Source organism: Centropristis striata, chromosome 10 (assembly GCF_030273125.1).
Source record: "Centropristis striata isolate RG_2023a ecotype Rhode Island chromosome 10, C.striata_1.0, whole genome shotgun sequence".
Lineage (NCBI taxonomy): Eukaryota > Metazoa > Chordata > Actinopteri > Perciformes > Serranidae > Centropristis > Centropristis striata.
In genome coordinates this window covers 36,291,907-36,319,852 of record NC_081526.1, presented here as the reverse complement: position 1 = coordinate 36,319,852, position 27,946 = coordinate 36,291,907, and the positions used below count along the sequence as shown (strand labels likewise).

Below are 27,946 nucleotides of genomic sequence, written 5' to 3'. Positions count from 1 at the left end.
TGTGTGTGTGTGTGTGTGTGTGTGTGTGTGTGTTCTTTAACTTCCTATATAGTAAGGAACGGAACACGTTTTTAACCTACAGAGTGAGGACATTTCGGCCGGTCCTCACTTCTTTAAAGGCTTTTTTGAGATTTCACACTTTGTTCTAAGGGTTCAAGTTACAATCAGGTTCATGTTTAAAAAAAAGATTATTAATTAACTAACTGAAACTGTATTGTGTGGTTACAAAACTATAACTAAAATTATAGTGAAAATGTCCTTCATTTTCGTCTTTGTCAACTTTTTTCATACATAATGAAGATCGATCAGACAAAGGAAATAAAGGCAAAATTTACTGTGACCTCTTTTAATCTCCCACCCAACAAATACCCCATTACAAAAAACTACAACTAATAAAAACTAAACTAAAACTAATAAAAACTAAACTAAAACTAATGAAAATTTCAAAACTATTATAACCTTGGAATTCACTATTCCAATGAGGGTCCTCACAAAGATAGAAGTACAAGAATGTGTGTGTGTGTGTGTGTGTGTGTGTGTGTGTGTGTGTGTGTGTGTGTGTGTGTGTGTGGTGTGTGTCGGAGTTTCCAGTGTGGGCGGAGCTGCAGGAGCCGGTCTGTAGCAGGAAGTTTCCGTGTTTCTCTCAGCTGTAAACATGTGAACTGGTCTTTATAAAGCAGCAGGACTCAGATTCTGGACTCAGGACTCAGACCTGAGTCAGTGTGTGTGTGTGTGTGTGTGTGGTACCTGTGCGTGATGACTGAGGCCGTCCTGCTGGACCTGGTCCACGGCTCCGGGTCCGGGTCCCTGCTGGAGCTGGAGGACCGGCATGTGTTCCTGCTGTGCGGGTCTCGGTCCCGGGACGGAACCGGCTCCTCTGACGCGTATCTGAGCGCGTGCAGGAGCGTGCACGTGCTGGACTCAGACTCCCTGGCGGAGTGTGTGTACCGACTGAAGCGGACCGTGGACCAGCTCGACCTGAGCTCGGTGCGGGTCCTGACCAGCCCGCGGGGCCGGGACGTGCTGCTCCGGTACCAGGAGCGGCTCTTCACGGCGGTGTACACCTTCAGATACGTCACCTGGCCCGGCGGCACAGGCCCCGCCCCCTCGGTCTCACCTGGAGGAGGAGAAGAAGAAGGAGACATCTGCAGGTTCCTGCAGCAGCTTCCGGCCCTGAGGGGGGACATCTCAGTCCTGACGTCATCTCTGATCCCAGGTCGGTTTTACTTCAAATAAATAAATATATTTTAAATATATATAATAAACATTTTTATCTTTTTTTTCATGTTTAAGGTAATTGAACCTATACATTTCTCTAATACTAAAAGACTATTAGATGTTATTATAATATATAAACTAGGATGGAGTATTAGGGCTACATTTAGAAAAAAAAATAATTACGAGATTAAAGTCTTAAATATTTAGTAAATTAGAGGAGGAGTAATTAATTCAATATTTACTACTTTATTCTCATAATTAAATATTTTCAACTTTATTCTCTAGAATAAAGTTCTCTACTTTTCCTGTAGTATCGAAGTACTTCTGCAGTATTTAAGTACTTTTCCTGCAGTATCAGAGTAATTTTCCTGCAGTATCCTAGTACTTTTCCTGGGGAATTGGAGTACTTTTCCTGCAGTATCTGAATACTTTTCCTGCAGTATCCGAGTACTTTTCCTGCAGTATCAAAGTACTTTTCTTGCAGTGTATCCGAGTACTTTTCCTGCAGTATCCGAGTACTTGTCCTGCAGTATGGAAGTACCTTTGCTGCGGTATCAGAGTACTTTTCCTGTAGAAGTACTTTTCCTGCAGTATCCGAGTATTTTTCCTGCAGTATCCAAGTACTTTTCCTGCAGTATCCGAGTACTTTTCCTGCAGTATCCGAGTACTTTTCCTGCAGTATCCGAGTACTTTTCCTGCAGTGTATCCGAGTACTTTTCCTGCAGTATCTGAGTACTTTTCCTGCAGTATCTGAGTACTTTTCCTGCAGTATCCGAGTACTTTTCCTGCAGTATCCGATTACTTTTCCTGCAGTATCCAAGTACTTTTCCTGCAGTATCCAAGTACTTTTCCTGCAGTATCAGAGTACTTTTCCTGCAAAATTGGAGTACTTTTACTGCAATATCCGAATACTTTTCCTGCAGTATCCGAGTACTTTTCCTGCAGTATCCGAGTACTTGGCCTCCAGTATCCAAGTACTTTTCCTACATTATAGAAGTACTTTTCCTGCAGTATCCGAGCACTTTTCATTTTTGTCATGCATGCTGTTTAATAAAGTATTTTGCTGTTCTAGATTCCAGTCGTGTGTCCTGATTTTACAGATTTATCCTGTAACAATAAGCTGTATAACTATAACTGGGATCATGTTGCTGTTAACATATTTCTGAATGGAGTTTGTTGTAACTTTTGTGTCTTTCAGCCTGTTTCGGTCACGGCTTCAGCACCCGTGCAGGCGGCGTGTCCTGCATCCCGACCCTGTCCTCCCTCAACCTGTTCAGCAGCAGTCGGAGGCGGGACCCTGTTGCCGTGGTGATGGAGAACCGGCGGCGGCTGGCGCTGCACGCCGGCTTCCACCCGCGGCCGCTCCGCCTCGTCAAGGTACCCGCAGTGTTTACTGTCCCCTGCTGGAGTCACTCTGCAACTACAGATAGAAATAGAAATGAACAGTCAGATGTAGAAATGAGTGATTTATATGTTCAAGATGAAGTTTTCTTGTGATTAACTGCCACAAACAGTCCAGCAGAACAAACCTACAACATTTATATTCACATTTGACAGGATGGTTCTTACCAAACTCCATTCAAATGTCGACTGATTCAATGATAAACTGAGAAAAAACAGTTAAATACTATAACTATAACAATAACATGAAAAGAGACCATACCAAACTCCATTCAAGAATCTATTAATTTAATGATAACTAATTACCAAACGCCATTAAAGTGTGTCTTTTATTGGTAATTTTGTGTGTTTTTGGGGTAATTTTGTATCTTTTTTAATAATTTTGTGTCTTTTTTGGTAATTCTGTGTGTTTTTTTAATAATTTTGTGTCATTTTTTGGTAATTATGTGTCTTTTTTAATAATTTTGTGTCTTTTTTGGGTAATTCTGTGTCTTTTTAAAATAATTTTTGTGTCTTTTTTGGTAATTCTGTGTCTTTTTTAATCATTTTGTGTCATTTCTTGGTAATTATGTGTCTTTTTTAATCATTTAGTGTCTTTTTTGGTAATTCTGTGTCTTTCTTAATCATTTTGTGTCTTTTTTGGGTAATTCTGTGTCCTTTTTGGTCGTTTTTTGTCTTTTTTTGGTGATGATTTCAATTCTGGAAAAGTCCCATGTTGCATTGTGACACTCCCACATATATTCTGATGCATTTCATTGGCCAAGAGACCGGAAATAGGTGGAAAAAACTAGAAATACTACAAAACGACTTATCCGCTTTCCCGGCTTAAATGGGTTAAAGAATATACTACTTTAATGATGTTAAACAAACTCATACCAAATTCCATTAAATAATCTATAAATTTAATGATAAAGTTAGACAAACCCATTCCAAACTCCATTAAATAATCTATTAATTTACTGATAATGTTAGATGAACTCGTACCAAACTCCATTAAAAAAAGAGTGAATTTAAATGAAGTTAAACCTCTAACTTCCTGATGTGTCGGTGTCTCCTGCAGGTGAACCACGCCAGTGATGTTTGGGTTTTAGGTAAAGCCGAGCCGGAGAGTTACGACGCCATGGTGACCAACCAGAGGGGCGTGGTGCTGGCGGCGCCGGGGGCCGACTGCATGCCCATCCTGTTCGCCGACCCGGTTTCAAAAGTCATCGGCGTCGCCCACTCAGGTAGAGAGAAGTTACGATTATTATAGCGTAACTTATCCCAAATCGGACACCGTTCGGCTGAGATTCTATTAAAATTTCACATTAATGATCATGTTATGCTTCCAATGAATTAAATGGTGTGAAACTAAAGTCTAACTTCTTATCTTTCAAATCGTATATTGTTTTAACCGTATATGTCAGCCTCGGGTTTACTAATTGGCTAAGGGACGATAACACCTGTAAATTAGCCGTGAGCTAACTGCATCCCAAATCAGACACTGTTCGGCTAAAATTCTATCAAAATTTTACATTAACTACTAATATAAATGATCATGTTATGCTTCCACTTAATTAAATGGTGTGAAACTAAAGTCTAACTTCTTATCTTTCAAACCATATATTGTTTTAACCCTGTACGTTAGCCTCGGGTTTACCAGAGTAGGCTAAAGGTCGCTAACGCCGGTGAATTAGCAGTGTGCTAACTGTATCCCACATTGGACACTTGGATCTCTTCGCTGTAAAACAATAAAACATTGAGGGCTGCTGAGTTTTTGGGGAACATTGTATGTTTCTGGGTAAGCTAAATAAATATCACCGTGATCAACCATCGTTATCAACACACCCGGACTGTACTTCTGTCCTTCACAATAAAATACAGTACGGTAAAAATACAGATGTACTTTTAAGATCGTCGCCCAAGCGTTCTTACTGCTTTCTCTCATCAGATTTACTTTCGTACTGTAATTAGACATGTAAATCTACAGTCATGGCACGATGGCCAAAAATATTGGCATACAGTCCATTTTTGGAGTTTTGTGTGGAATGATCAGATTTGGCTTTTTTTCTCAGCTTTTTTTTTGTCTTGCTCCAATACAAACAAAAGCAATAAACATGTGAATACCAAAGCATTTGTAATTGCAACAATTTTCTAGGAGACGTGGTGCATTATCTGGCAGAAGAGCGGGGGGGCAATATTTTTGGCCATGACTGTACATGTACATAAATGAAATTTCACATGTGGATTGTTAAATATGAATTAATCAATTCTACCGTCACTGGTGGTGGCGATCTTATTCAAAATGACCGTGAAAACACCGGAAAGTGCGGCATTGGGCTCCAGTCTCTATACATAGATATTATTATATAAGAACAGAATCAGTTTTTGAGAACCGTTCTCTCCGGTTCCAGGCTGGAAGGGGACCCTGATGGGCGTGGCCATGGCGGTGGTGGGTGCTATGGTGACGGAGTTCGGCTGCAGGGTGGAGGACATCGTGGTGGCGGTGGGGCCCTCGGTGGGGCCGTGCTGCTTCACGCTGGAGAGGGAGGCGGCGCTCGGCTTCCACCGCCTGCAGCCCGCCTGCGTCCCCGACCCCGAGGCCGCCAAGCCGCACGTCAACATCCGCCTCGCCAACAGGTACACCAGAGTTATTATCTTTATCCTGTTCTTATTATAATCAGACTCCAAGCTTTACAACTACAGCTCCCACAGACAAAAATCCCACAGATACTGAAGAAAAATGAAAAACGTGAAAATTCTCAGCCAAGTTCTGCAGCATTTATTTCCTGTGATGCACATCAGAGATGATGAGATCCTCTGGGAGTTTAAATCACATTGTTCTGGAAAATAATTTCTACTGTGTAGTAATAGCCAGTTAGCTTGGTGCTTTTGTAATTTTACATTAACTGTGATTATTAATTTGCAGGTTGAAAAAAAATGTACTTATGGGATAAATAAACTTCCATTAATTTCATTTTTCATTTCATTTATCCTTTATTTATAAATCATTGAGGGCAACCCCTCATTTGCAAGGATGTTGAGAGTACAGAGAAAACACAAAACAGCACAGACAAAACACATGCAGAAACATTAAAAACAGTTACAGTGAAAGGCAGAGTTATTGGTTATCATAGCTTTGAACTGGCCCATAGTTATAATTGTGTTGAGTTTGAGTGAATGTTGTAAGATGTTCCAGGTAGATGCAGCAGTTTTTCCTAATTCAGTATTAGTCCTGGGAACATTGAGCATTAAGCATTAATCACTAGAGCATGTTGGATAATTACTATGTGACCAGTTAATAAAGTACTGAGGTATGGTGGCATGTCCCCTATCAAGACTTATAAATGAAGAGGAACCAGTGCATGTCTCATCTCACAGGTGCCCATCCCACCTTATCGTATAGGAGTCAATGATGGGTGGAGTAACTGTCACCAGTAAGTAATAAAAACTACAGAAAGCTTCCCGGAGCTGTTGAAACATCTTTTAGTCCAAAATGTTCCATTGAAGTTGAGTGGAGTCGCCCCCTGCTGGCCATGAGGCAGACTGCAGGTTAACTCTGATCTGGTCTGGTCTGGTCTGATCTGATCTGGTCTGATCCGGTCTGGTCTGGTCTGCCTCCACAGAGTCCTGCTGCAGCGAGGCGGCGTGCTGCCTGAACACATCCACGACGACACGCTGACGGAGCACCGCAGCGTCACGCCGTGCACTTCCTGTCACCCCGAACTCTTCTTCTCTCACGTCAGAGACGGACTGAACTTCGGCACGCAGGTCGGCTTCCTGTGGCTCCCAGAGAGCCAATAATGGACCCCGTCAAAATAAAACACTTTTACATTTACTCAGGTACTTTACTTTACGTCACTACATTTTTTATCCGTCAGCTTCAGGAACATCTGAAGAGTTCACAACATTTGATGTTTTACACTGAAACATGCCAAAATAATAAATTAATAAATACATCAACGTGCAAAAAACAGTTGTGAGAATTGTTTTTTTTTTTTTTTTTTTTTTCTTATTATTGTATAACTGCAGTAAGAAATGCATGAAGAAAATAATGACAAAAACAATCATTTCTGGAGGGAAATACTACAGAAATAAATGCATTAAAAAAAGAATAAATACATAAATATATATCTCAAATAAATAACAAAAATAAAAGATGAATAAAAAAATAAATGAGGGACAATTAAATAAATGTATTCAGACAAAGGTAAATCAATAATAATAATCAGATCAATTATAATAACAGAAATAATATCATTTTGGGGAAATTAAGAGTGCAAAGGAAGATAATAAATGAATATTTAAAAATGAATAAATAATAAGGCACATTTTAACAGGAAATTAAATAAATAGGTAAATAAATACAGACGCTAATTAAAACAGTTATATTAAATTCTACATTTGATCAGTTAATTTCTACATTTATTAGTAATATTATTCATTGTACTTTAACTACATTTAGCTGATTATACTTAGACTTTTACTGTAACACAGTGATATTAGTACTGGCTGCAGCTGTTCAGTGTGATTATGAATATTAGAGCGAAGTGTTTAATACAAAGTGTCATAATGAATTTTACAGCATGTTCCCTGTTTAAAAGCTTATTCAATTTAATATCATGTAATAAATGTTCTCTGCAGAGTTCCAGCTGAGTGGCTTTTATTTTGAAGGACTAATGAAGATCAGCAGCTGTTAACGAGGTGTTCAGGAGCCGCAGGAGGCGTGGGAAACACGGGAACTCTCTCTGCCCCGATCACTGACACAGATTTTTATTATTTTCAATCAACAGACATTTATAAAGTCTGAGCTCCGTTTACTTATTAAATGTTTGAACAACCTAAAGAACAAAGATACAAACTGCTGCATGTTTTTACAGTAAATTAAAGTTTAGGAGAAATCTACAGACAGAAACAGACAAAGTGTTCTACAATAATAAATTATTAAAATAAATAAATCATATAAAAACATAAAATGAAAAAACACTGTTTCCTGCTCCAAGTCGGGTTTTAAACAATTTAATTGGCTGAATTTTCTAATCTTTTCTCTCGTTAATGCACAAAAAAGTAAATCTGTTTTTGTTTGACTTGAACTTTCACAAGTTCACAGTTTGTTTTTATAGAAAATGTTCAAACATATAAAGATGTTCTAAGTCTCACAGAATAGTTTAAAGAATCATTTCATTAGAATAGTGACTTTATGTAACTTCTTGAAATAAAGAACCCTGTATGGGGTCACAAATTTACAAGAAAAAAATCACAAATTTATGAGAAAAAATATCATACATTTATAAAGAAAAAAATGACAAATTTATAAGAAAAAAACCCTGCAAATTTATAAGAAAAAAAAACTAATTTAGGGAAATATCATAAATTTCGAAGAAAAAATTGCACATTTATAAGAAAAAAATGCAAATTTATGAGAAAAAAATCACACATTTATAAGGAAAAAAAGGACAAATTCATAAGAAAAAACAAATAATAAATCAAATTTATAAGAAAAAAATTGCAAATTTATAGGAGAAAAATGCTAACTTCTGAGAAAAAAAATCACAAATTTGAGAAAAATATAAATGTATAGGAAAAAAATGCAAATTTATGAGAAAAAAATTACAAATTTGGAAGAAAAAATCACAAATTTATAACAAAACAATAACATTTTGCATGAAATCTACTGACAGAAACAAAGTGTCGTCACATAATTATATTAAATAAATAACAGAAAAACAAAGCGAGTAGATCATCTGGAAGAAGAAAAGACCAAATGTGGTGATTTGTAGTAATTTGAGTCTCTAGTGTGTGAGAACAGATGATGAAAGTTATGATGCAGACATTTATTATTTTAATATCTACCTCAGTGTTTCCTGCAACAAACCAGATTGGTTTCAGAAACATTTCCAGATCTTTTCTCTCATTAACGCATGAATATTAAATCTGTTTTTATTTGATTTGAACTCTTTTCACAAGTTCAGTTTGTTTTTATAGAAAATGTTCAAACATATAAAGAAGTTTCAAGTCTCACAGAACAGTTTAAAGAATCATTCCAACAAATTTATATTTAAAAAAAATGTTATTTATAAATTTTAAATCAAATTTAAGAGAAAAATCGCAAATTTATAAGAAAAGAAAATGTATAAAAAGAAAATGTATAGAAAAAAATCACAAATTTATAAAAAAAAAAAAAACCTGACAATTGATGAGAAAAAAAATTACAAATGTATAAGAAAAAATAGTTTAAAGAATCATTCCAATATAATGGTGACTTTCTGTAACGTGTTTTGAAATAAAGACACCAACATGTGTGGGATCAGACAGCTTTTATTGTGAAGGACTCAGGTCCTGTTTAGCCCTTTTTCTACAAAACAACATGAGAAATCAAACAAAACTCAGGAATCATGAAAAGTTTCTGCATCTTAAACTAAATCATCTCATCAGCATCATTATATTCATTATAAATAAACAATTAAACAGAATCTCCTGAAGATGAATGCCCGTTTCAAGGATTAAACACACACACACACACACACACACACAGACAGACACACACAGACACACAGACACACAGACACACACACACACACACACAAATAAAGACGTGAATCATAAAGTCGAGAGAGGAGCGATAAACTCTGAAGATTAAAGATTAAAGTCGGGAATTTATGGAGGAAAATTCTAATATTCTCTGAGATTAAAGCGGCAAATTTATTACAAGAAAACTCATAAGAAAAAAATTGCAAATTTATAAGAAAAAGCTCAAATTTATAAGAAAAAAAAATCAAATTTATAAGAAAAAAAAATCAAATTTATAAGAAAAAAACCCTTTTATCAAATATTAAAAATATGATTCAAGATTATAATTTTTGTAAGAATTATTTAATAATTCTGAGAGAACATTCAGATGTTTTCCTGTAAAAAGTTTTCTCCTGCGACCTTACTTTTAATCTCATATTTTTCTCATAAATTCATGACTTTAATCTCAGTTTTTCTGAGAATATTTCTCCTCCTCGGCTCCTGATTAGTGTTTTTTAAATCTTAAACGTGCCGACATGCCGCGGTGGAACAGAAACAGACTTTCTGCTACAATAAATAAATAAAAACTAAACATTCAGTCACAGAAGTCCTTTCACAATAAGACTCACTCTCTTTCTTTAGTGTTTGAAATCTGTAGTGAGACATGAACAGAATCAGAAATAATCCATCACACAGGAAGTTATTAAAAAAAACTGCATTCAGACTTAAATAGTGTTTGTTGTTCTCGTTTGGCTCCAACAGCTGAACTCCATCACCCACGATGCATTGCACTGAGCAGCCACTCTGAAACATGTTGCAGTCACTGTGGGGACTCCGTGTCCCATGATGCTCTGGGGCGTTATGGCTTGTTCAGGTGTTTACAGCTCAGAGTGATTGACAGCTGGCAGGTCACATGGCTTATTCTTCCTCCTCTGGTCTCTGATATTTAATAAAAACAGCAGATTTTAATATTGAAGTGGAGCCGGTGGAGTCGCCCCCTGCTGGCCGTGAGGCAGAATGCAGCTTAACTCTGATCTGATCTGATCTGATGTGCCTTATTAATCTGTGTTGTTGGAGCTGATCTACTATGTTCTTTTACTCTGAAACTTTCTGACTTCTGTCACAGAAACGTCTTGTTTCAAGTGTTCGATGCCCACAGATCCCCAATCTGATCAGAAAGAGCTTCACGAAGAAATGAGAAAACGACGTTAGCGGAGAAAATAAGAGTCTGATACTAAACGACTCGTTTCTGAAGCGGATGTTGGATCAGTTCCAGACAAACGGCAACATTTCTGACCTGCAGCTGGAAGAAATCTGATGAAACGCAGCTAAAGTCTGAGTTCACACTAGGGCTGGGCGGTACATCCCTATTACGTGTTATACACATATATTTTCTAAGAAATATGTAATTGAGACAATAGCACCATACCGAAGGGGTGGGTAACGCTTTATAATAAGGTCCTTAATAACCATTAATTAACAAGTAATAAGGCATTGTTCTCGCTTTAGATCCGGTAGTTGCAAAAAGCATAGTTAACTTATAGTTAACTTACAATAGATGAGCAATAAATTATATTTTAATATCAATAAGCAAACAAAATAAGATTAATAAAGGCATGGCAAAGACATAATGGGTGGGTCATGGCTGTTTGTAATGTCATTATTAACACTTATATAAGCTTATAAACACACAATAATGTTAATAAGCATCTTGTAAGGACTTACAAGGGCCTTATTACTTGTTAATTAATGGTTATTACAAGGACCTTAATATAAAGCGTTACCAAAAAATCTTGATTATTTTTAAAAATTTTACCATAACGATAATCTGACGATAGTGAAGGATAGGGATATTTACCTTAGCTGTAACTGAAGTGTTTGTTAAAAAACAAAAAAGAGTGCTCAACGAACATTTAAAGTTTAGTTCCTCTATAGAACAGCAGGTCAAGGGGTCATACTGAGCAAGGCTCACTTCTTCTATTTGGCTATAGGTTAGAGAGAGAACTTCTTCTATTTGGCTATAGGTTAGAGAGAGCACATCATGGCCTCCTATTGAACCTTTCTAGTTAGAACTAGGTCAGGCTGCAGCTATTTCAGCAAGAAACATAAATACAAGACACCATAGTTTGGAGAAGACATAAACCACAAGGTGCCGTATGGGTTGGCTGCTGCCGTCACCATCCTATATTGACCAATCGTGAAAAAGTCCAACCTACTGTTGGGGGCACAGACCCAGAAGAAAACTGAATTGAGGAACTTGTTGGTACTCTGACTGGTGATCCCGACCTGGACGCAGCAGAGTCCAGCTGCTCGTTGCATTTGGCTATTATTCTTTCAATAAATGCTAAACTGTATTCAGTCGTTTTGTGTCTACCGTGATAACAGTTTTGGTCCATATCGCCCAGCCCTAGTTCAGCATAAATCCATCACTTCATGAAGGAGTTTTGAAGAAAAGCTCATTATAAATTCATAATAAACCAGGATTCCATTTAAATAACCTGTTCTGCACCTATTCTGTCCTCCAAGTACAAAAGTGTTGTCAAATTAAACATGAAACTGCAGTAATATAACGTCGTCTGTCAGCTCGTGCATCAGGTTTCACTGACGTTTCTGGTGATGCTTTTATTTTGAAAATTCCTCTAATTTCGGCACTTTAAATGGAGAAAAAAGTAAAATTGATGCAGATGCAGAAGCTTGGCTGTGACCTTTGACCTGCAGTGAAGCTTGACAGAGCAAAGTGAAGGATGAACAGAGGAGAATAAACCCGATAACCTTCATCCGTTCAACTCGTCTGCCTCTAAAAACAGGAAATGCATCGTAGGAAAGAGTCATATTTATATTTACAGTACAAGTTATAAACGGCTGCCACGCAGCCTTTCACATTAAAAGTCTCCTGTTCAAAAAGAGTTTGTAGATTTAAAACCGTGCCGTGGTTTGGGTTTGTTGTTGGGAGACGGCTTTAAACTGATCCACGTCAGAGGAAAACAAGAAGAAAACAGGAAGATCAGAGCTGCTGAGAGCTGAGAGCTGTAGAAAAGATCCTCCAGGCAGCTGCAGAGACGAGACGGGTCCTGAGGAGAGGACAGGGGAGTGTGTGTGTGTGTGTGTGTGTGTGTCAGCAGGCTTCAGCTACCTTGGTGTGTGTGTATCAGCTGCAGCTGCAGAGCTGCAGTCCGGCCAGCAGGGGGAGCAGGTTGAGCAGCAGCAGCCACAGAGTGACGACCAGACCTGCAGAGCTGGAGCACGGGTCTGAAACACACGTTATATTATTATTACTATTATCATCATCATTATTATTATTATATTCATTATTATTATTATTATTATATTCATTATTATTATTATTATATTTATTATTATTATCATTTATATTATCATCATCATCATTGTAATTATTATTATAATTATTATCATTTTTATTATCATTATGACTACTATTATTACTAGTATAACCATTCTCATTATTATTACTATTATTATATTCATTATTATATTCATTATTATTATTATTATCATTATTATTATCATTATTATTGCCATTATCGTCATCATCATTATTATCATTGTAATTATTATTATAATTATTATCATTGTAATTATCATTATGACTACTATTATTACTAGTATTATCATTCTCATTATTTTTATTATTATTATATTCATTATTATTATTATTATCATTATTATTGCCATTATCATCATCATCATCATCATCATCATTATTATTATATCGCCATAAATATTATTATGGTTATCATTATTATCATCATTGTATTGTTATTATCAATATCATCATTATAATCATCATCATCATTATTATCATTGTAATTACCATTATGACTACTATTATTACTAGTTTTATTATCATTCTCATTATTATTATTATTATTACTATTATTAGCATCATTATTATTATCATTATTATCATCATCATTCTCAGAGCCACTGACCGATGGGGTTGCTCCTGGAGGTGTTGAGGGGGGGTAGCTGGTGAGGCAGCGGGCAGTCGTCACAGAAGTCGGTGCAGGCGGGGCAGAGCAGCACGCCGTTATACACCCAGTCCTGGACGCGCACGCTGACGCTCAGCTGCTGGCCCTTACGCACGCACAAGAAGGAGCGGTCCTGCACGAACACCGTCAGGCCCTGAGGAGAGCACCACACCTGCAGACACACACAGCGTCAACACAGCAGGAGACACACACACACACACACACACAAACACACACACACGCACACACCCAGCTGACCTTGTAGCAGCCGGAGCCCCAGTCGGGGTACGTCATCTTCCTGGTGCACTGCTCCATCACAAAGGCTGACTTCTGGTACAGACACACGGAGTCAGGTCCATACTGCTCCGCCCCATAGTTCCTCCACCAGTCTACAGAGAGAGAGAGTTAGATTGTATGAATTATATATTGATTGTAAATATTGTTCAATGATTGTAAATATTGCTTTCTTTTATTGTTATTAGTTTTTCTTTTCTTTTAAAATGAATAACAGAATTATAATAATTTATTGTAAATATTGCTTTCCTTATCTTGTTATCTTTTTTTCTGATGCTTGCTTTGGCAATATATACATCGTTACGTCATGCCAATAACGCCAATTGAATTGAATTGAATTGAATTGAATTGAATTGAGAGAGAGAGAGAGAGAGAGAGAGAGACACACACCATCTTAAAATTGTGATAGGTGTTCCATATTATCCCAATTTTTCAGGACTAATTTATCAGAGAAATTCTACTTGTTTCTGAATTTTGTCATTCTAACTGTGTTATTCTGCACCAAGACATGTTTGAGTTGTTCTGATTGAGCTGATTCCTAACAGCTGCAGGACTCAGAGATGTATACAGGTTTCTGTGTTTCCAGGCACTGTGGGACACGCTGACAACTGAGTGGCGTGCTGAATGATGACATCACAGCGAGCGTACCTGGCTGGTTCTCAGACACGCGGCAGTACGAGTTCCTCTGGTACTCTCCACTCAGGTGCCAGCTGAACTCCTGACTGAACGGACAGAAATCTGCGATCTCCACGGCACCGCCGAACAGAGACAGCTCGTCAGAGGACACGTCAGGGATCCTCTCAAAGTACTGACACACACACACACACACACACACACACAGAATTACTAACAGTATATAAACACACACTATGACAGCAGTACATCAGACTGAAGCTGAAACAAAACAAACAAATAATAATGGATTCATAGTTTTCAGTATTTTCAGTCCTTCCAGCTTCTTCAATGTGAAAATAATTTACAATTATTGAGTTTAATCTTCTGGTCTTGGATTGTGTGTGTGTGTGTGTGTGTGTGTGTGTGTGTGTGTGTGTGTGTGTGTGTGTGTGTGTGTGTGTGTGTACCTGGTACTCCAGCGGCAGCTCCTGTGAGTATTTCTGCAGGTTGCAGACGGCCACAGCCAGCTGGTCCTGTCTGCAGGTCAGCTGCAGGGGAGACGCTCTCACCGTGTCACAGTACGGAGTCACAGAGTGACGCCTGCACACACACACACACACACACACACACACGCACACACACACACACATGTTATGGTAAGGTACTGTTAAATGTATATTTTTCTAAACAAAAATGGATCCTAGTTAATAAAGTGACCTCTGTCTCTATAATGGATCCTAGTTAATAAAGTGACCTCTGTCTCTATAATGGATCCTAGTTAATAAAGTGACCTCTGTCTCTATGATGGATCCTTGTTAATAAAGTGACCTCTGTCTCTATAATGGATCCTTGTTAATAAAGTGACCTCTGTCTCTATAATGGATCCTTGTTAATAAAGTGACCTCTGTCTCTATAATGGATCCTAGTTAATAAAGTGACCTCTGTCTCTATAATGGATCCTAGTTAATAAAGTGACCTCTGTCTCTATAATGGATCCCAGTTAATAAAGTGACCTCTGTCTCTATAATGGATCCTAGTTAATAAAGTGACCTCTGTCTCTATAATGGATCCCAGTTAATAAAGTGACCTCTGTCTCTATAATGGATCCTAGTTAATAAAGTGACCTCTGTCTCTATAATGGATCCTTGTTAATAAAGTGACCTCTGTCTCTGGCGGTCCATCCAGAACTTGCAGCTCTTCATGACAAAGTCGCAGCCGAGGCCCCGGCCCCAGTCCAGCCTCTGGGCCAGGCTGTAGTTGGCCCGGTACCAGCCGCTGTCCTCCATGATGGCGAGCGTGAGGCGGGAGAAGACGCGGTTCTGAGTGTGGGAGCCTGTCATTGCCTCGTTCTGAGGAATTACAGAGAGAGAGAAACGAGTGAACGAATGATGAGAGGCAGGACAGACACCCAGCAGGTCCCACAGAGACACAGCTCACCTCCAGCAGCCTCTTCTCCCAGTGGTTCAGCTCCGTCCCCGTCCCGCCCTGGTTCTCCAGCTCCATGCCCTCCAGGATGGGACAATTAAAGTGTCTGCGTGCCTCCTCCTGCACACACACACACACACACACACACACACACACACACACACACACACACACACACACAGCTCAGTTAAAAACTGACAACAACTGAAACAAGGCTGCACCACGGATTCTCTATGAACTGTTATAAAACAATAAAAATGCCTGTTATTAAAATTTACCACAGCTTGATGTGATTTATATAAACCACAAAGAGTCAAAAACACAAAAAAATACTGAAAAGCAACAAATATTCACATTTAAGAAGCTGAAGTCAGAGCATTTTTAGGTATTTCTGCTTTCAAATTTGACAAAAACTATGAATTGATGATCAAATCTGTGAATCTGCAGCTCCATGTGCTCTACTCTGCTCAACTGGTTCCTCTGAGATGTTCAGGACAGAAAGAAGAACACTGCTTTAAATAACATTTTGTCTCATATCGTTTTTTAACACTCCTACTCTCACGCTGAAGAAACAGATTCTTTGCAGGTGCAGATGTGTTTTATTTCTAGTATTTAGCTGTGACACATTCTGCACAGTGAAGGAACAAGAAGAAAGACAGATTTGTGAGTGGAGACAAAGAGTTCCTCACCACGACTCGGGGAGTGACGAGGACATGGACTTGGTGTCGGACCATCAGTCCTCCTCTGATGTCCCAAAGCCTGCTGACCCTCCTGATCACAGCCTCGCTCCACTGGTACAGACCCAGGCTGACACACACACACACACACACACACACACAGACACACACACACACACACACACAGCATGAGAGCTTGGACTGAAATAATAAATAATATTGGTGCATCTTGAGCTCTGACACAAATACTTTTTCTACCAGAGCCGGTTCCCAGCCAGTGCTCATTCATGTTAATCAGAATGTTTTGGGTGTCCATAGTGATGAAGATGAGCAGCAGATGTGTTGTTGAGACATGAACTTTGCTGTTGTTATACTTGCTGAGAGGATGAAGACATAAACAGACATGAAAAAGCTCTGTGGAAAAGCAAACAATTCAGAGCTGGTTCGCAAGTTGAACTAACTGCGAACCACACCAGCACTGGCCGGGCTCTGGCTCTGAACCGGCCCCTGGTCGAAAACCCCTATCTAACAGCACAGAGTTGGTCTTGTTGGTCAGATAGCCCCGCCACCAGCCTCTGATGTAGCGGTTTGCGGTTCAAGACCAGCAAAGATTTGGTACCGCTGTGGAAATAGTTTTCTCAGCCAGAAGCCAAAACCAAAGAACTGTTCCCAATTGGGAACCGGCCGGGAATGTCTCTGGTGGAATAGGGGGTAAAGTGAGCTGACCTCTCGTTGAAGGCAGGCAGGCCACTGGTGAAGCGAGGAGTCAGAGGTTTGCCCTCGTCGTCGTGGTAGAAGGCAAACAGACCTGCTGAGAACCCCTGCAGGACACGAGACACAGCAGCTCAGTCACAATGTTTCTGTATGATAAGAGACAGTGGAGAGGAAGACGTCTACAGACCAGAGCGTGGATGATCTCGTGTTTGACCGTGGAGAGCATCCCTTCAAACTCCTGAGGCTGGGACGAGATCATGGCAGGACACAGGTTAGCATAGCCTGCTATCGGCCTGAGGACAGACAGGGGACACACAGTTAATGAGAGTATCCTGATGAGTCTCATAATATGAATATTCGTTTCTATGCAGATGATACATCATCACATCTGACTGTCAACCTTCTGATTCCCACAGTTTGCCCGTAAGAAAACTGATTTATATAAAAAGTTGAAACGGAAATGATGTTAGGCACTTTTCTGCTCTGAGTTAAAGTTTTTTCAGCTGTTTGTGTTCAGGACACGCCAGCAGAAACATGAAGCTTCTCTCTACTGGAGATTATTACAAACACAATCTGTGTGATTGGCTCAACAGTCGGGCAAACACTTTTTAAACTAGGGATGGGAATAATTAATCCATGGTCGTTAAGAATTTGGTCGATCACATGGAATTTTTAATCGATCTGTGTATTTTTTAATGTTATCTCTGACTGCGTATCAGTACTCACTGAACTGAAACATGCCGAGCTTTCAGTTCTCCGGCTGTACGTCAATAAGACAATGAGTTGAGAATTGAGTTGGATAAAGCTACATTTTGCAAACTGAAAGTTGCAATAACAATTATAAAACACACAGAAATACAAGAGTATTACTTGAAGCAAAACTAGCTTACTGCATCAAACCTTGCTAGCATGAAGTACTGAGTTTAATTTGATCCAAAACTTATTTAAAAACACAAAACACATTTAAATATGAAGATTACTGTGAAAACTAACCTCATGCCTCTTCAGGGGCTAAAACACAAAACACTGAACTCCTAGACCAGGGGTCGGCAACCTTCACTAACTAAAGAGCCATTGTCGGGCAAAATAAGAGAAAAACTGTCGAAATGGGGCCAAATACTTTATTTTGAGCCTTAGAATGAAGTAAAAACAGCCTACTAAGTCTAAATTAGCCCACCAACATTAATAATAGGTCATGTGAGCATTTCTTTATAGGGTTTTGTCAGAATGCAGCGAGGAGCCAAGTGCAAATGAGTCTGGAAACCGAAGAAATTTCCAGAGCCGAAGGTTTCCTACCCCTGTCCTAGATGTTATCTTTATGATCGACAGGAAGTCTCCTTTTGTCCTTTCAGAATAAAAGGGTCCGTTATCAAAACAGGCCTAAGACTTCTGCATTGAAATGTATATGTATCTTTTATTTTGCCCATGTATGCATGTTTTATACATACTGGAGTATGTTTAAAAACATGGCAATTAACCGATTAATTGATAGTTAACGTTATTGATGCTGGAATTGGCAGGTTTCTTCCATCCCTAGTTTAAACGTTTAAACACAGATAAACAACCAGCAGTAACTGAATGGTCTCCTCACCTGTCCAGCTCTGCCTCCAGCTGGCAGTACGCAGCGTAGGCCACGATGTTCTCCTGCCCACAGCGCTCCGTGGTGATGCCGCTGACATACAGCACGAAGTCGGACCCTTCCACTCCGGGGCCGTCGGGGGGCCCCAGGGGGCCACAGGACTTCCCCGACTCACTGCATACCTTGCATTGCTGGCGGGGAAACACACAAGACCAGCATTTATATTTGGGCTGGGCAATATCGCAAAAAAAAAGATCACAGTACATTTTTTCATATTGTCCGATCTTTTATATTGTTTTTAAACTTCCAGTTTTAAAGCATCTGTGCTGAAAAGCAAAGAAACTAGAGATTAGTTCTGCTAGTACTCGCTGAACTGCTAAAGCTCTGTGTGCTGCAGCAGTGGGGCTGTGCAGACTCTGCTCCCATTTTCATGCTTTCTGCATAATCACTTAGGTGATACTTCTTCAAATGATTTGTTGTTGTTAGAAAGGCTGCACTGTTAATGTTTGCTAACTTGTTTATTGAACTAAGTTCCATTCAGTAATAACTTGTTTCTCTGTAAGTTTTCATATGCCCCACGCTCTTGAACGCACCATTGAATGCACCATACCTGTATGTGAATTACCGTGCTGTGAATGTTAGTTTTCTCTCGATACAGCGGTGGATAGATTGTAATTTCCTTTGCTCTTTCCCAACATTCACCTGTTCCTCCCTGGTTTATGAAGTCATATCTGACATCTATTTCTCTGCCCTCAACTCCGCGTTTAGCTCCACGTTCGGTATTTCTGTTTACTTCTCCGGCAACTTACAACATCACATTATAGAAAAGTTTAATTTCTACGCAGATGATGCACCGTTTTATCTTCCTGAGAGCCTTTCTGTTCCTGTAGTTTGGAGGAAACTGTTTATTTGTTTTATTTCCTATTGGTCCGTGATTTATTATACAAACAGACTTAAATCTGAAGCGAAAAACTGCTCTGAAGTAGGATGAGCCTTGCATGTTGAGTAGTAAGAACAGATGGCAGCACTAACACTATCATCACCCTACAGCCCAGAGATTACAATAACATAATGAGATTAACAACCTGACCATAACCTTCTTTGTCCCTTCAACCTTCCATCTCAACACCTGCCTCTTCTGTTTGCTCTTTTTCTTTCTATTTACAGCATCGTTTCACTTTAATCCTCCTTAATCTCACATCTGCCTGTGGGAAACAGATCCCTCTCATCACTGAGGACCCACAAACTTGAAAAATAGATCTTTAGTGGAGTCCAGCAGGGTTTAGTCTCAGGTCCCCTTATCTATTCTTTGCATATGCTATGATTCGACGAAACATTTCGTGTGTTCATTTATTGGTTATTTCTGGTAACTGATCTAATAAAGACAATTCTTTCTCTTGTCTTTTTGTGTAGCACTTTTTGATGTCTGTTCTAGAAAGTCTCTATATAAATAAAACTAAATGCTTCAGTAAATGCATCATAACATGTCGTCAAAGCAACTTCTGACCACCAAAGGTCGACAGACTGTTTCTAAAAGCTTATATTTTTATAAACTCATTCTCCATCCTGTGTGTGTTGTCCCTGACCTGCAGGTGGTGCTGTGGCACGACGACGGGGCCGCATCGGGTGACGTCAGCGCAGGCGTCCTGGCAGTAGCGGTGAGGGTCATCTCTCTTCCTCAGGTACTGGTTGGTGGCACATTGTCTGAAACAAAAGCACTCATGTTAATGAACTGTCTTCTTTCATCACCGCACAAGAAATCATTTACTTTATTACCTTCTTAAACTGTGAGTTGCCATTAAAATGTTGAGGAAATAAATGATTAGTGACACTGAATGATACAGGAGTAACTGGGTTGATTTGAAATAATCCAGATTAAATCTGAGTTAACTGCCATTTCTTGTTAACTATTACAGTGCATCAGCAATGTATTACAGTACAAGACTGCAGTGAAAGGTCACTTTCATCTCTGGCAGAAGTTTTTTGAAATGTAAACTATGACGTAAAGGAGCCACAAGTTGGTGACTCCATCCACACAGATGTGAAGTAGTTATAAAAAAACTGTGGTCAAACAACTAAATATTAGTTTGGTGATTCACAGGATTGCTAAATCCTAGAAACAAAAAAGTTTGTACAAAATAGTTTTGAGTTTGTAAAATCAACGGCAGACACTGCTATTTTTTTTTAACACACCCCTTTCAACTAATTGCCCAATGTCACAGCCTTAAGAGCTGCATATCACAATTGCTGGGTCTTGTTTACCATGTAGCAATAAAAAATATACTAAAAACCTGGATTAATCTGGTTAGTCACATTGGACTGCTATTATATTGAACACTACTGTACGTGTGTTTTTGTGTGTAAGTAACAAAAAAAGATTATTTACACAGCTGCAGCCAAACCTGGGATATAACGGGTTAAAATATTTAAAAATAAATTTGTGTCTGATATCAAATATTGGGTCAGAGCACACTTTATGTGCGAAGCAGTGATAGTTTGACACGGCACAAAAAAAAAAAGAATGCAACAAAATCAGTGTTGCTGCTTATTATTGACAAGTTCCAGGCTGCAATAATTCAACATTTTGTTTACTTTGCATGTAGTATATTAAAATAATTCATATTTTAATCCAAAAACACGGTGGTATTATGACATAAACCTGGCATTTAAAGGGTTAAAATGTTTAAAAAATCAACTTGTGTTTGATATCAATAATAAGGTCAGATGTAGGGAAAAAATCAGTACAATGAAAGTAGAATATAATATTGTATAATATGTTTTATAGCTTGTTTTTGAAGAGCCCACAGCTGGTAGAGAAGACGCTCTCTGTTGTAGCCATCACTGGTTCTGATCAGTGTGACAGCCTGGTGATGGACACGTACCTGCTGAGCAGCACCGGGCCCACCCGCCGCCTTACACTGAAGGCTCGCTGCAGGTAGTCGATGGCCTGAGGAAACAGCTTGTCCTGACAGGAAACACAACAGTTGGTTCAGTCTGACGCCCCTCAGGACGCACTGATCATCCATCTGACGGCTACTCAGGAGACTTCCATTACATGTTGTTTTGTGTGCTCAGAAAACTTTTGCGGCTGAATTTTCTAACATTTTAAATACTCCATTGTTTACATTCATGGTGTTTCTAGCTCGTCGTTGTTGGGGAAAAAGTTATTTGATGTGTTCTGTAACAACTGAACTCTGAACTTCTGTACCTTGAGTTGAGTTGGCCACACCATGTTTACAGGCCTGGACCAATTCAGATTCAATCAAATTCAAACTGCTGTTTTTTTGGTCCAAAAAGGTTTTGTGGGTAAACCCAAAGAGTTTTTCCTCAGAAAAAGGGAACTCGTTGTCACAAACAGGCCCCAAAACATTATGGACGGTTCTTTTCCTTGTGTTGTTGTTTCTTTTCCTTTCATATGTATGTGTGCGTGTGTTTGGGTATGTATCCAAATGTGGGCACGTGTATGTATGTATAATTTCGCTGTATAGATAAATCATATTTATGTTTTTGTAATACAAGACATGTTTAGACAAGGATGTTAACTTGTCATATTTAAGGAGAGGGGGTGGGAGTTTATAAGTTTTACTTCTTCTCACTCCTTTTCGAATATGTATTCTGTCATGTTAAATGTTTTGTCTGACTCTTTTTTTATTTATTATTATTTGTTTTCATATTCGAAATAAACTTAAATCAAATCAAATCAAAATCAGTTAACAGTTGCGTCTTTTGAGTGCTCTCTTCTTATTGTGCAAGCCAAAAAGCCACACAACATTGGGGAAACACTGATTAAACCTGCTTGCATTAAAATGACTGAGATACTATGTGGACCGCAGGTGGCAAACAAATTTAAGACTGTACCACTGTCTCATAACACAGTGAGGGGGTCGCCAAAGTTTACAATGGTAAAAATGTGGGTCCCTCAAGAAAAAGGTTGGGAACCACTAAACTAAACTACAACGTAAAGTGCTGCAGATTTCACTGCAAGTTGTTTCTCACCTTCACCAGCCTCCTCTTGTCTGCAGAGAGTCTGTGGAGAGACAGAGCAGAAATCATCCAGACACGTTGTACTGCAATCACAAAGTTACAAATCATAGATAAACTAGTGAGAGTCAGGCTGCAGCCTTAAAGAGGTTCTGATCTCCTGCAGCACTTACTGGTCCACGCTGTAGTCGTAGATTATCTTTATCTTCAGCTGCAGGTCCACAGGAGAGCTTCTCTTGGTCAGACGCTCAGGCTTCAGGTACACATGATGCACCACCTGAGAGAATCCCATGGACATTATTAACAAAATAACCTTCAGACAAAAGGCGGCAGTGAGCTATACAGTTATGGACAAATTAAAATTATTATAAAAAATTATTGTTTTCTTCAATTTCTGGTTCATTTTAATGCCTGGTACAACTAAAGTTACATTTGTTTGGACAAATATAATGATAACATCAATAATAGCTGATAAGAGTTTAATTTAAATTAAACTCTTATCTTGAGCTGCTGTGACGACTACATTTCCCCGCTGCAGGATAAATAAAGTCTTATCTTATCTTAAATGAAATGTATTATTATTATTAGTAGTAGTAGTAGTAGTAGTAGTAGTAAAGAAAACTGCAGGAGAAAACGGCATTGTTTCACTCTGACAGGCTGATCAACCTCAACACTAAATAAATAATTATTTATTATTTTAATGAATCCTTTCAGTTACTTTAAAATTTAAATTTTCACGACGTTTCTGAGAGGAACTGTAAAACAAATATACATTATCATTTTCACCAACCAAACATTGCAGAGATGCATTTTGTCTCATTTTAGTACTAAACTTCAATTTGTAGTCAAGCTTTTATTCTGAAAAACCCCTGCCGGAAGTGGATTTTTTGTTGTTGCTAGGGGAAACACATGCTACAATTGGTGAACAATGAATGGTTTCAGTAGTTTAAATATGTCTGACAGTTACAAATATTATCGTTTTTGTCATTAAACACAGTAAACATTAGCATTAGCTTCATATTAGCTTGTTAGCTTGCTAGCTAACTGCATAGCAAATCTGATTTTTAGGAAGCCAACTCAATATGTTGCACAAAAACGAATATTTCACATCACAGTATATATCTGGGCTGGTTTATGTTATGCTGCTGTACCGTTTAAACATGCAGGGACACGGAAAAGCAGTGAGCTTATCACGTAATCTAAATATAACGTTATTTAGCCACTAATGCTAGCGTGCTAGCTAGCTAGCTAATCCCGTTCACTGTCAGCAGCTAGCCGGTGTTACGGTTTAACTGGTGACCGGTTTAAATGGTGACATGCAGGGCAGCAGTTAAAAACAAAAACAAAAAAATACGTGGCTGCTCTCTTTATGACGAAGTAAAATGTAATCTCCTCTTCATAAAAAGGTTTTAAGTGTGAGTGTGATTTAAACCATTGACGCGTTGGGCTGAAAGTCACCAGTTAAAATGGTCACCAGTTAAACCATAACACCGGGTTAGTTGAGCTCACGGCGCCGGTGTCGTGCCAAAAAGTGATTGCCTGCCAGAATCTGATTTCTGGCCGCGGGAGCGCGCACGGCAGCCCGTTGAGCGGTAGTGTTTACATTATGAAGCTCATGAACGAGATCAAGTCATATTCAGGCAGAAATAAGCTCTCAGTAACTATACTATGCCTTCAATCAGTTTTTGCGAGGTGAAAACTGATTGAAAAGAGGATCACGAGGATCATTGCAAAAGTTATCATATCTTTATTGAAACCCCACCAATAAATCATATTCATTATTGTCTAATTTCCAAAGACAGGGCTAAACAAAGTCATCAGACATACCAAGCAAATAGACGTGTCTATCACGTAGTTGCCATGTCTGATTTCGCTACAAACTACACTTCTTTTGGCCTCAGTTGTAATAATTACGCAACAACAAACGTTAAACTTTCGAAGCCACGTGCCTTTGCTATAATTACATTATAATACAGTTGTGTGTATCTGCATATTAACCCTCCTGTCGTCCTTCCGGGTCAAATTGACCCAATCTGTTTTGACTATTCCTTCTTTCCTCCCTCCTCCTGCCTTCCTCTCTTCTTTCCTCCTTCCTTCTTTCCTCCCTCCTCTATCCTCCTTCCTTCTTTCCTTCCCTCGCCCCTCCTTTCTTTCTTTCTTTCCTTTCCTCCCTCCTTCCTTCTTTTCTTTCCTCCTTCCGCTATCTCCTTTCCTTTCTCTCTTCTTTCCTTCCTCCTGATTTCCTCTCCTTTCCTCCTTCCTTCCTTCCTTCTTCCATCCCTCCCGCCTCCATCCCTTCCTCTATCCTCCTTCCTTCTTCCCTTCCCTCGCCCCCCTTTCCTTCCCTCCTTTCTTTCCTTCCTCCTTCCTTTCTGCCCTCTTTCCTTCCTTCCTCCCTCCTTTCTGCCCTCTTTCCTTCCTGCCTCCCTCCTTTTCTTCCTCCTTCCTTCTTTATTTTTTCCTTCCTTTCTTCTCCTCCTCCCCTTTCTTTCCTCCATCCTTCCTTTCTCTCTCCTTTCCATTCTTTCTCCTCTATCCTCCTTCCTTCTTTCCTTCCTCCTCTATCCTCCTTTCTTTCTTTCCTTCCTTTCCTCCCTCCTTCCCTTCTTTTCTTTCCTCCTTCCGCTACCTCCTTTCCTTTCTCTCTTCTTTCCTTCCTCCTGATTTCCTCTCCTTTCCTCCTTCCTTCCTTCTTTCATCCTTCCCGCCTCCATTCCTTCCTCTATCCTCCTTTCTTCTCCCCCCCCTTTCCTTCCCTTCTTTCTTTCTTTCTTTCTTTCTTTCCTTCCTCCCTCCTTTTCTTCCTCCTTCCTCCTTTATTTTTTCCTTCCTTTCTTCTCCTCCTCCCCTTTCTTTCCTCCATCCTTCCTTTCTCTCTCCTTTCCATTCTTTCTCCATTTCCTCCTCTCTTCTTTCCTTCCTCCATCCTTCTTTCTTTCCTTCCTTCTTTCCTCCATCCTTTTTTACTTCCCTTTGCGTCCTTCCCTCTTCTTCCTTCCTTGACCCGAGGACAACAGGAGGGTTAATCCAGAGAAAAGCTGACGTGTTTACGCTACCGCTCAACGGGCTGCCGTGCGTGCGCGCTCCCGCGGCCAGAAATCAGATTCTGGCAGGCAATCACTTTTTGGCACGACACCGGGCTCACCTCGTCGGGAGCCGGGGCTCGGTGTCTGCACGTCCCGTGGCAGTTCACCGACAACGCCAGGACGGAGAGGAGGAGCACCGGGCCGAGGAGCCGGGACACGGACGGCTTGCCATCCCCGCTCAGCCTCGGCTCCATCCTCCGAGCAGGCCGACCAGCGGGGCTCTGCAGCCCGCAGTCAACAGCGCCTCCGCCGGTCCGGTCACCGCGGCGCTCCGGTCGCTCATCGCTCGCAGGCTGAATCAGAACATGTCCGCATCCCGCAGAAACCCTCCGGTCATTAATGTGAGGAGAAGAGGCCGCAGAGGAGGCAGAGACACCGGCCGGTTAACGGGAGGATTCACGGCTGACAGATGGTTTGTTGTCCGGTGTCAGCTGAGGGAACACCGGCCCGGAGATCGTCTCCTCACCGGAGGAGTCACTCTGCAGAGAAAACCGGAGCTCAACTCACAAAGATCGTCTAATATTAAGAGGAGTCACTGTGTGAAGAATAAATTCAGTCATGGAAAAAATGTTAGACCTCCTGGTTTTCTTCTGTTTCTTGTTCATTTTAATGCCTGGTAAATAATAATAATAATAATAATAATAATAATAATAATAATACATTTTATTTGGAGGCGCCTTTCTTGGCACTCAAGGACACCGTACAAAAAAGATATAAAAGATTCAGCAATAAAATACAATAAAATACACAGAATTAATAACAATACAATACAAAAGATAGATTGGACAGGGTAATTGTGTAACTAAAGGTACATTTATCCCTTCTTCTTTTATTTTATTTTATTTTTTGTTGTTGTTTTTGTTTTTGTTTCTTCCACCTTTGTCAATTCTGTATTTTATTGCACTTTTTGCACTTTTATGTGAAGCATTTTTCGGCCGTCTGTAAATGCATTATATAATCATGGAAAAATCATGAAAAATGAAAAAAAAGTCATGGAAAAATGTTAGACCACCTGGTTTTCTTCTGTTTCTTGTTTGTTTGTCTGTTTGATTGTATTGTTTTATTTATGGCATCATTTTAGATTTATACACTTACTATTTATTGCTGATTGGTATATGGAATTGTTTGTTTTATTGTTGATTTTATGTACAGCACTTTGGAGACGTTTGTGTTGTTTAAATGTGCTATACAAATAAAGGGGATTGGATTGGATTTGATTGTTCATTTTAATGCCTGGTATAACTAAAGGTACATTTATCCCTTCTTATTTTATTTTATTTTATTTTTTGTTGTTGTTTTTGTTTTTGTTTCTTCCACCTTTGTCAATTCTGTATTTTATTGCACTTTTTGCACTTTTATGTGAAGCACTTTGGTGCAGCTCAGCCGTCTGTAAATGCATTATTTAAATAAATTTGACTTTGACATTTGTTTGGACAAATATAATGATAACAACAAAAAATAGCTGATAAGAGTTTAATTTAAGAGCTGATATCTAGACATTTAACATGGTTTTCTTGAAATAACCAAAATCATTATCTAGAAAAACCATGGAAAATGTCTAGAAAATATTGAATTAATTAAGAGAATAAAGTCGAAAATATTGACTTAATTACGAGAATAAAGTCGAAAATATTGACTTAATTACAAGAATAAAGACGAGAATATTGAATTAATTATGAGAATAAAGTCGAAAATATTGAATTAATTATGAGAATAAAGTCGAAAATATTGAATTAATTACGAGAATAAAGTCGAAAATATTGAATTAATTAGAGGAGGAGAGTTGTTAAATGAGGCAGTGGGGCATTTCGTAGAAATTTACTTTAAGATGGTTTCACAAACAAGAAGATACTACATCTTTTGGCACCTCAGCATCACATTATCATAAGTATAAGGACTTTAAAAATAATATGCAAGAAAATGCATCTTTTCCGCAGAAGGAACCAATTAAATTAGAACCAACCATTAATTAAATAATAACGACTTAAATCTCGTAATTACATTTTTTTCTTTTCTTTTCTCTAAATTCCCTGATACTCCGTCATAGAAAAGAAAGTTTGGTAATAAAAAGTGAAAAAATTAAATATAGAAAAGTAAATGCAGAAATAATAAAAACCAATAATAAAAAAATATATCAGAATAATTACAAGTATTTTTTATTTAATTTCACATTCACTTGTTTATTCATTCCTACATGTATTTATTCAGTAGAAGCGGTAAATATAAAGAAATAAATCAACAATTACATTTGAAAATAAATAATTTAATTTGTCTTTTTATTCCCATGTTTAAATTAACAATGTATTCTTATTTTTATTGCTCTTTACATTCATTTAATTATTATTTTTATTTGTATTTTCTGATATATTTTTCTATAATATTTTCTATAAAATTTATAGTTTTAAAAAAAGTGAAAAGTATTCTCCCAGATTAACCCTTTATCAGGCAAAGAACTATATTTGGTAGTTAGAGTCAGGT

General features: G+C 38.7%; 2 protein-coding genes across 3 annotated transcripts; one reads left to right on the top strand and one right to left on the bottom strand.

Annotated features, from left to right (window-relative positions):
• Window positions 1-580: 580 nt before the first annotated feature.
• lacc1 (laccase (multicopper oxidoreductase) domain containing 1) lies at window positions 581-7,776 on the top strand. Of its 2 annotated transcripts, XM_059342964.1 has the most exons (6): window positions 581-1,216; window positions 2,417-2,595; window positions 3,680-3,845; window positions 5,013-5,238; window positions 6,225-6,441; window positions 7,243-7,776. In XM_059342964.1, exons 1-5 carry the CDS (start codon window positions 757-759, stop codon window positions 6,400-6,402), a joined length of 1,209 nt encoding a protein of 402 aa, XP_059198947.1. In that variant the 5' UTR covers window positions 581-756; the 3' UTR covers window positions 6,403-6,441; window positions 7,243-7,776. The 2 variants fall into 2 exon arrangements, with proteins under 2 accessions (XP_059198947.1, XP_059198946.1); XM_059342963.1 differs by lacking the exon at window positions 7,243-7,776 and having other exon boundaries at window positions 6,225-6,591.
• A 1,742-nt stretch (window positions 7,777-9,518) lies between these two features.
• Window positions 9,519-26,835, bottom strand: lmln (leishmanolysin-like (metallopeptidase M8 family)). Its single transcript, XM_059342966.1, has 18 exons — window positions 26,478-26,835; window positions 25,528-26,044; window positions 22,556-22,659; window positions 22,398-22,428; window positions 21,284-21,366; window positions 19,988-20,105; window positions 18,414-18,592; window positions 17,010-17,115; window positions 16,835-16,929; window positions 16,121-16,238; window positions 15,444-15,551; window positions 15,168-15,355; window positions 14,474-14,606; window positions 14,040-14,199; window positions 13,356-13,486; window positions 13,059-13,269; window positions 12,242-12,357; window positions 9,519-10,047 (listed from the first exon to the last, which is right to left on the bottom strand). Exons 2-17 carry the CDS (start codon window positions 25,660-25,662, stop codon window positions 12,257-12,259), a joined length of 2,001 nt encoding a protein of 666 aa, XP_059198949.1. The 5' UTR covers window positions 25,663-26,044; window positions 26,478-26,835; the 3' UTR covers window positions 9,519-10,047; window positions 12,242-12,256.
• Between the last annotated feature and the right edge of the window lie 1,111 nt (window positions 26,836-27,946).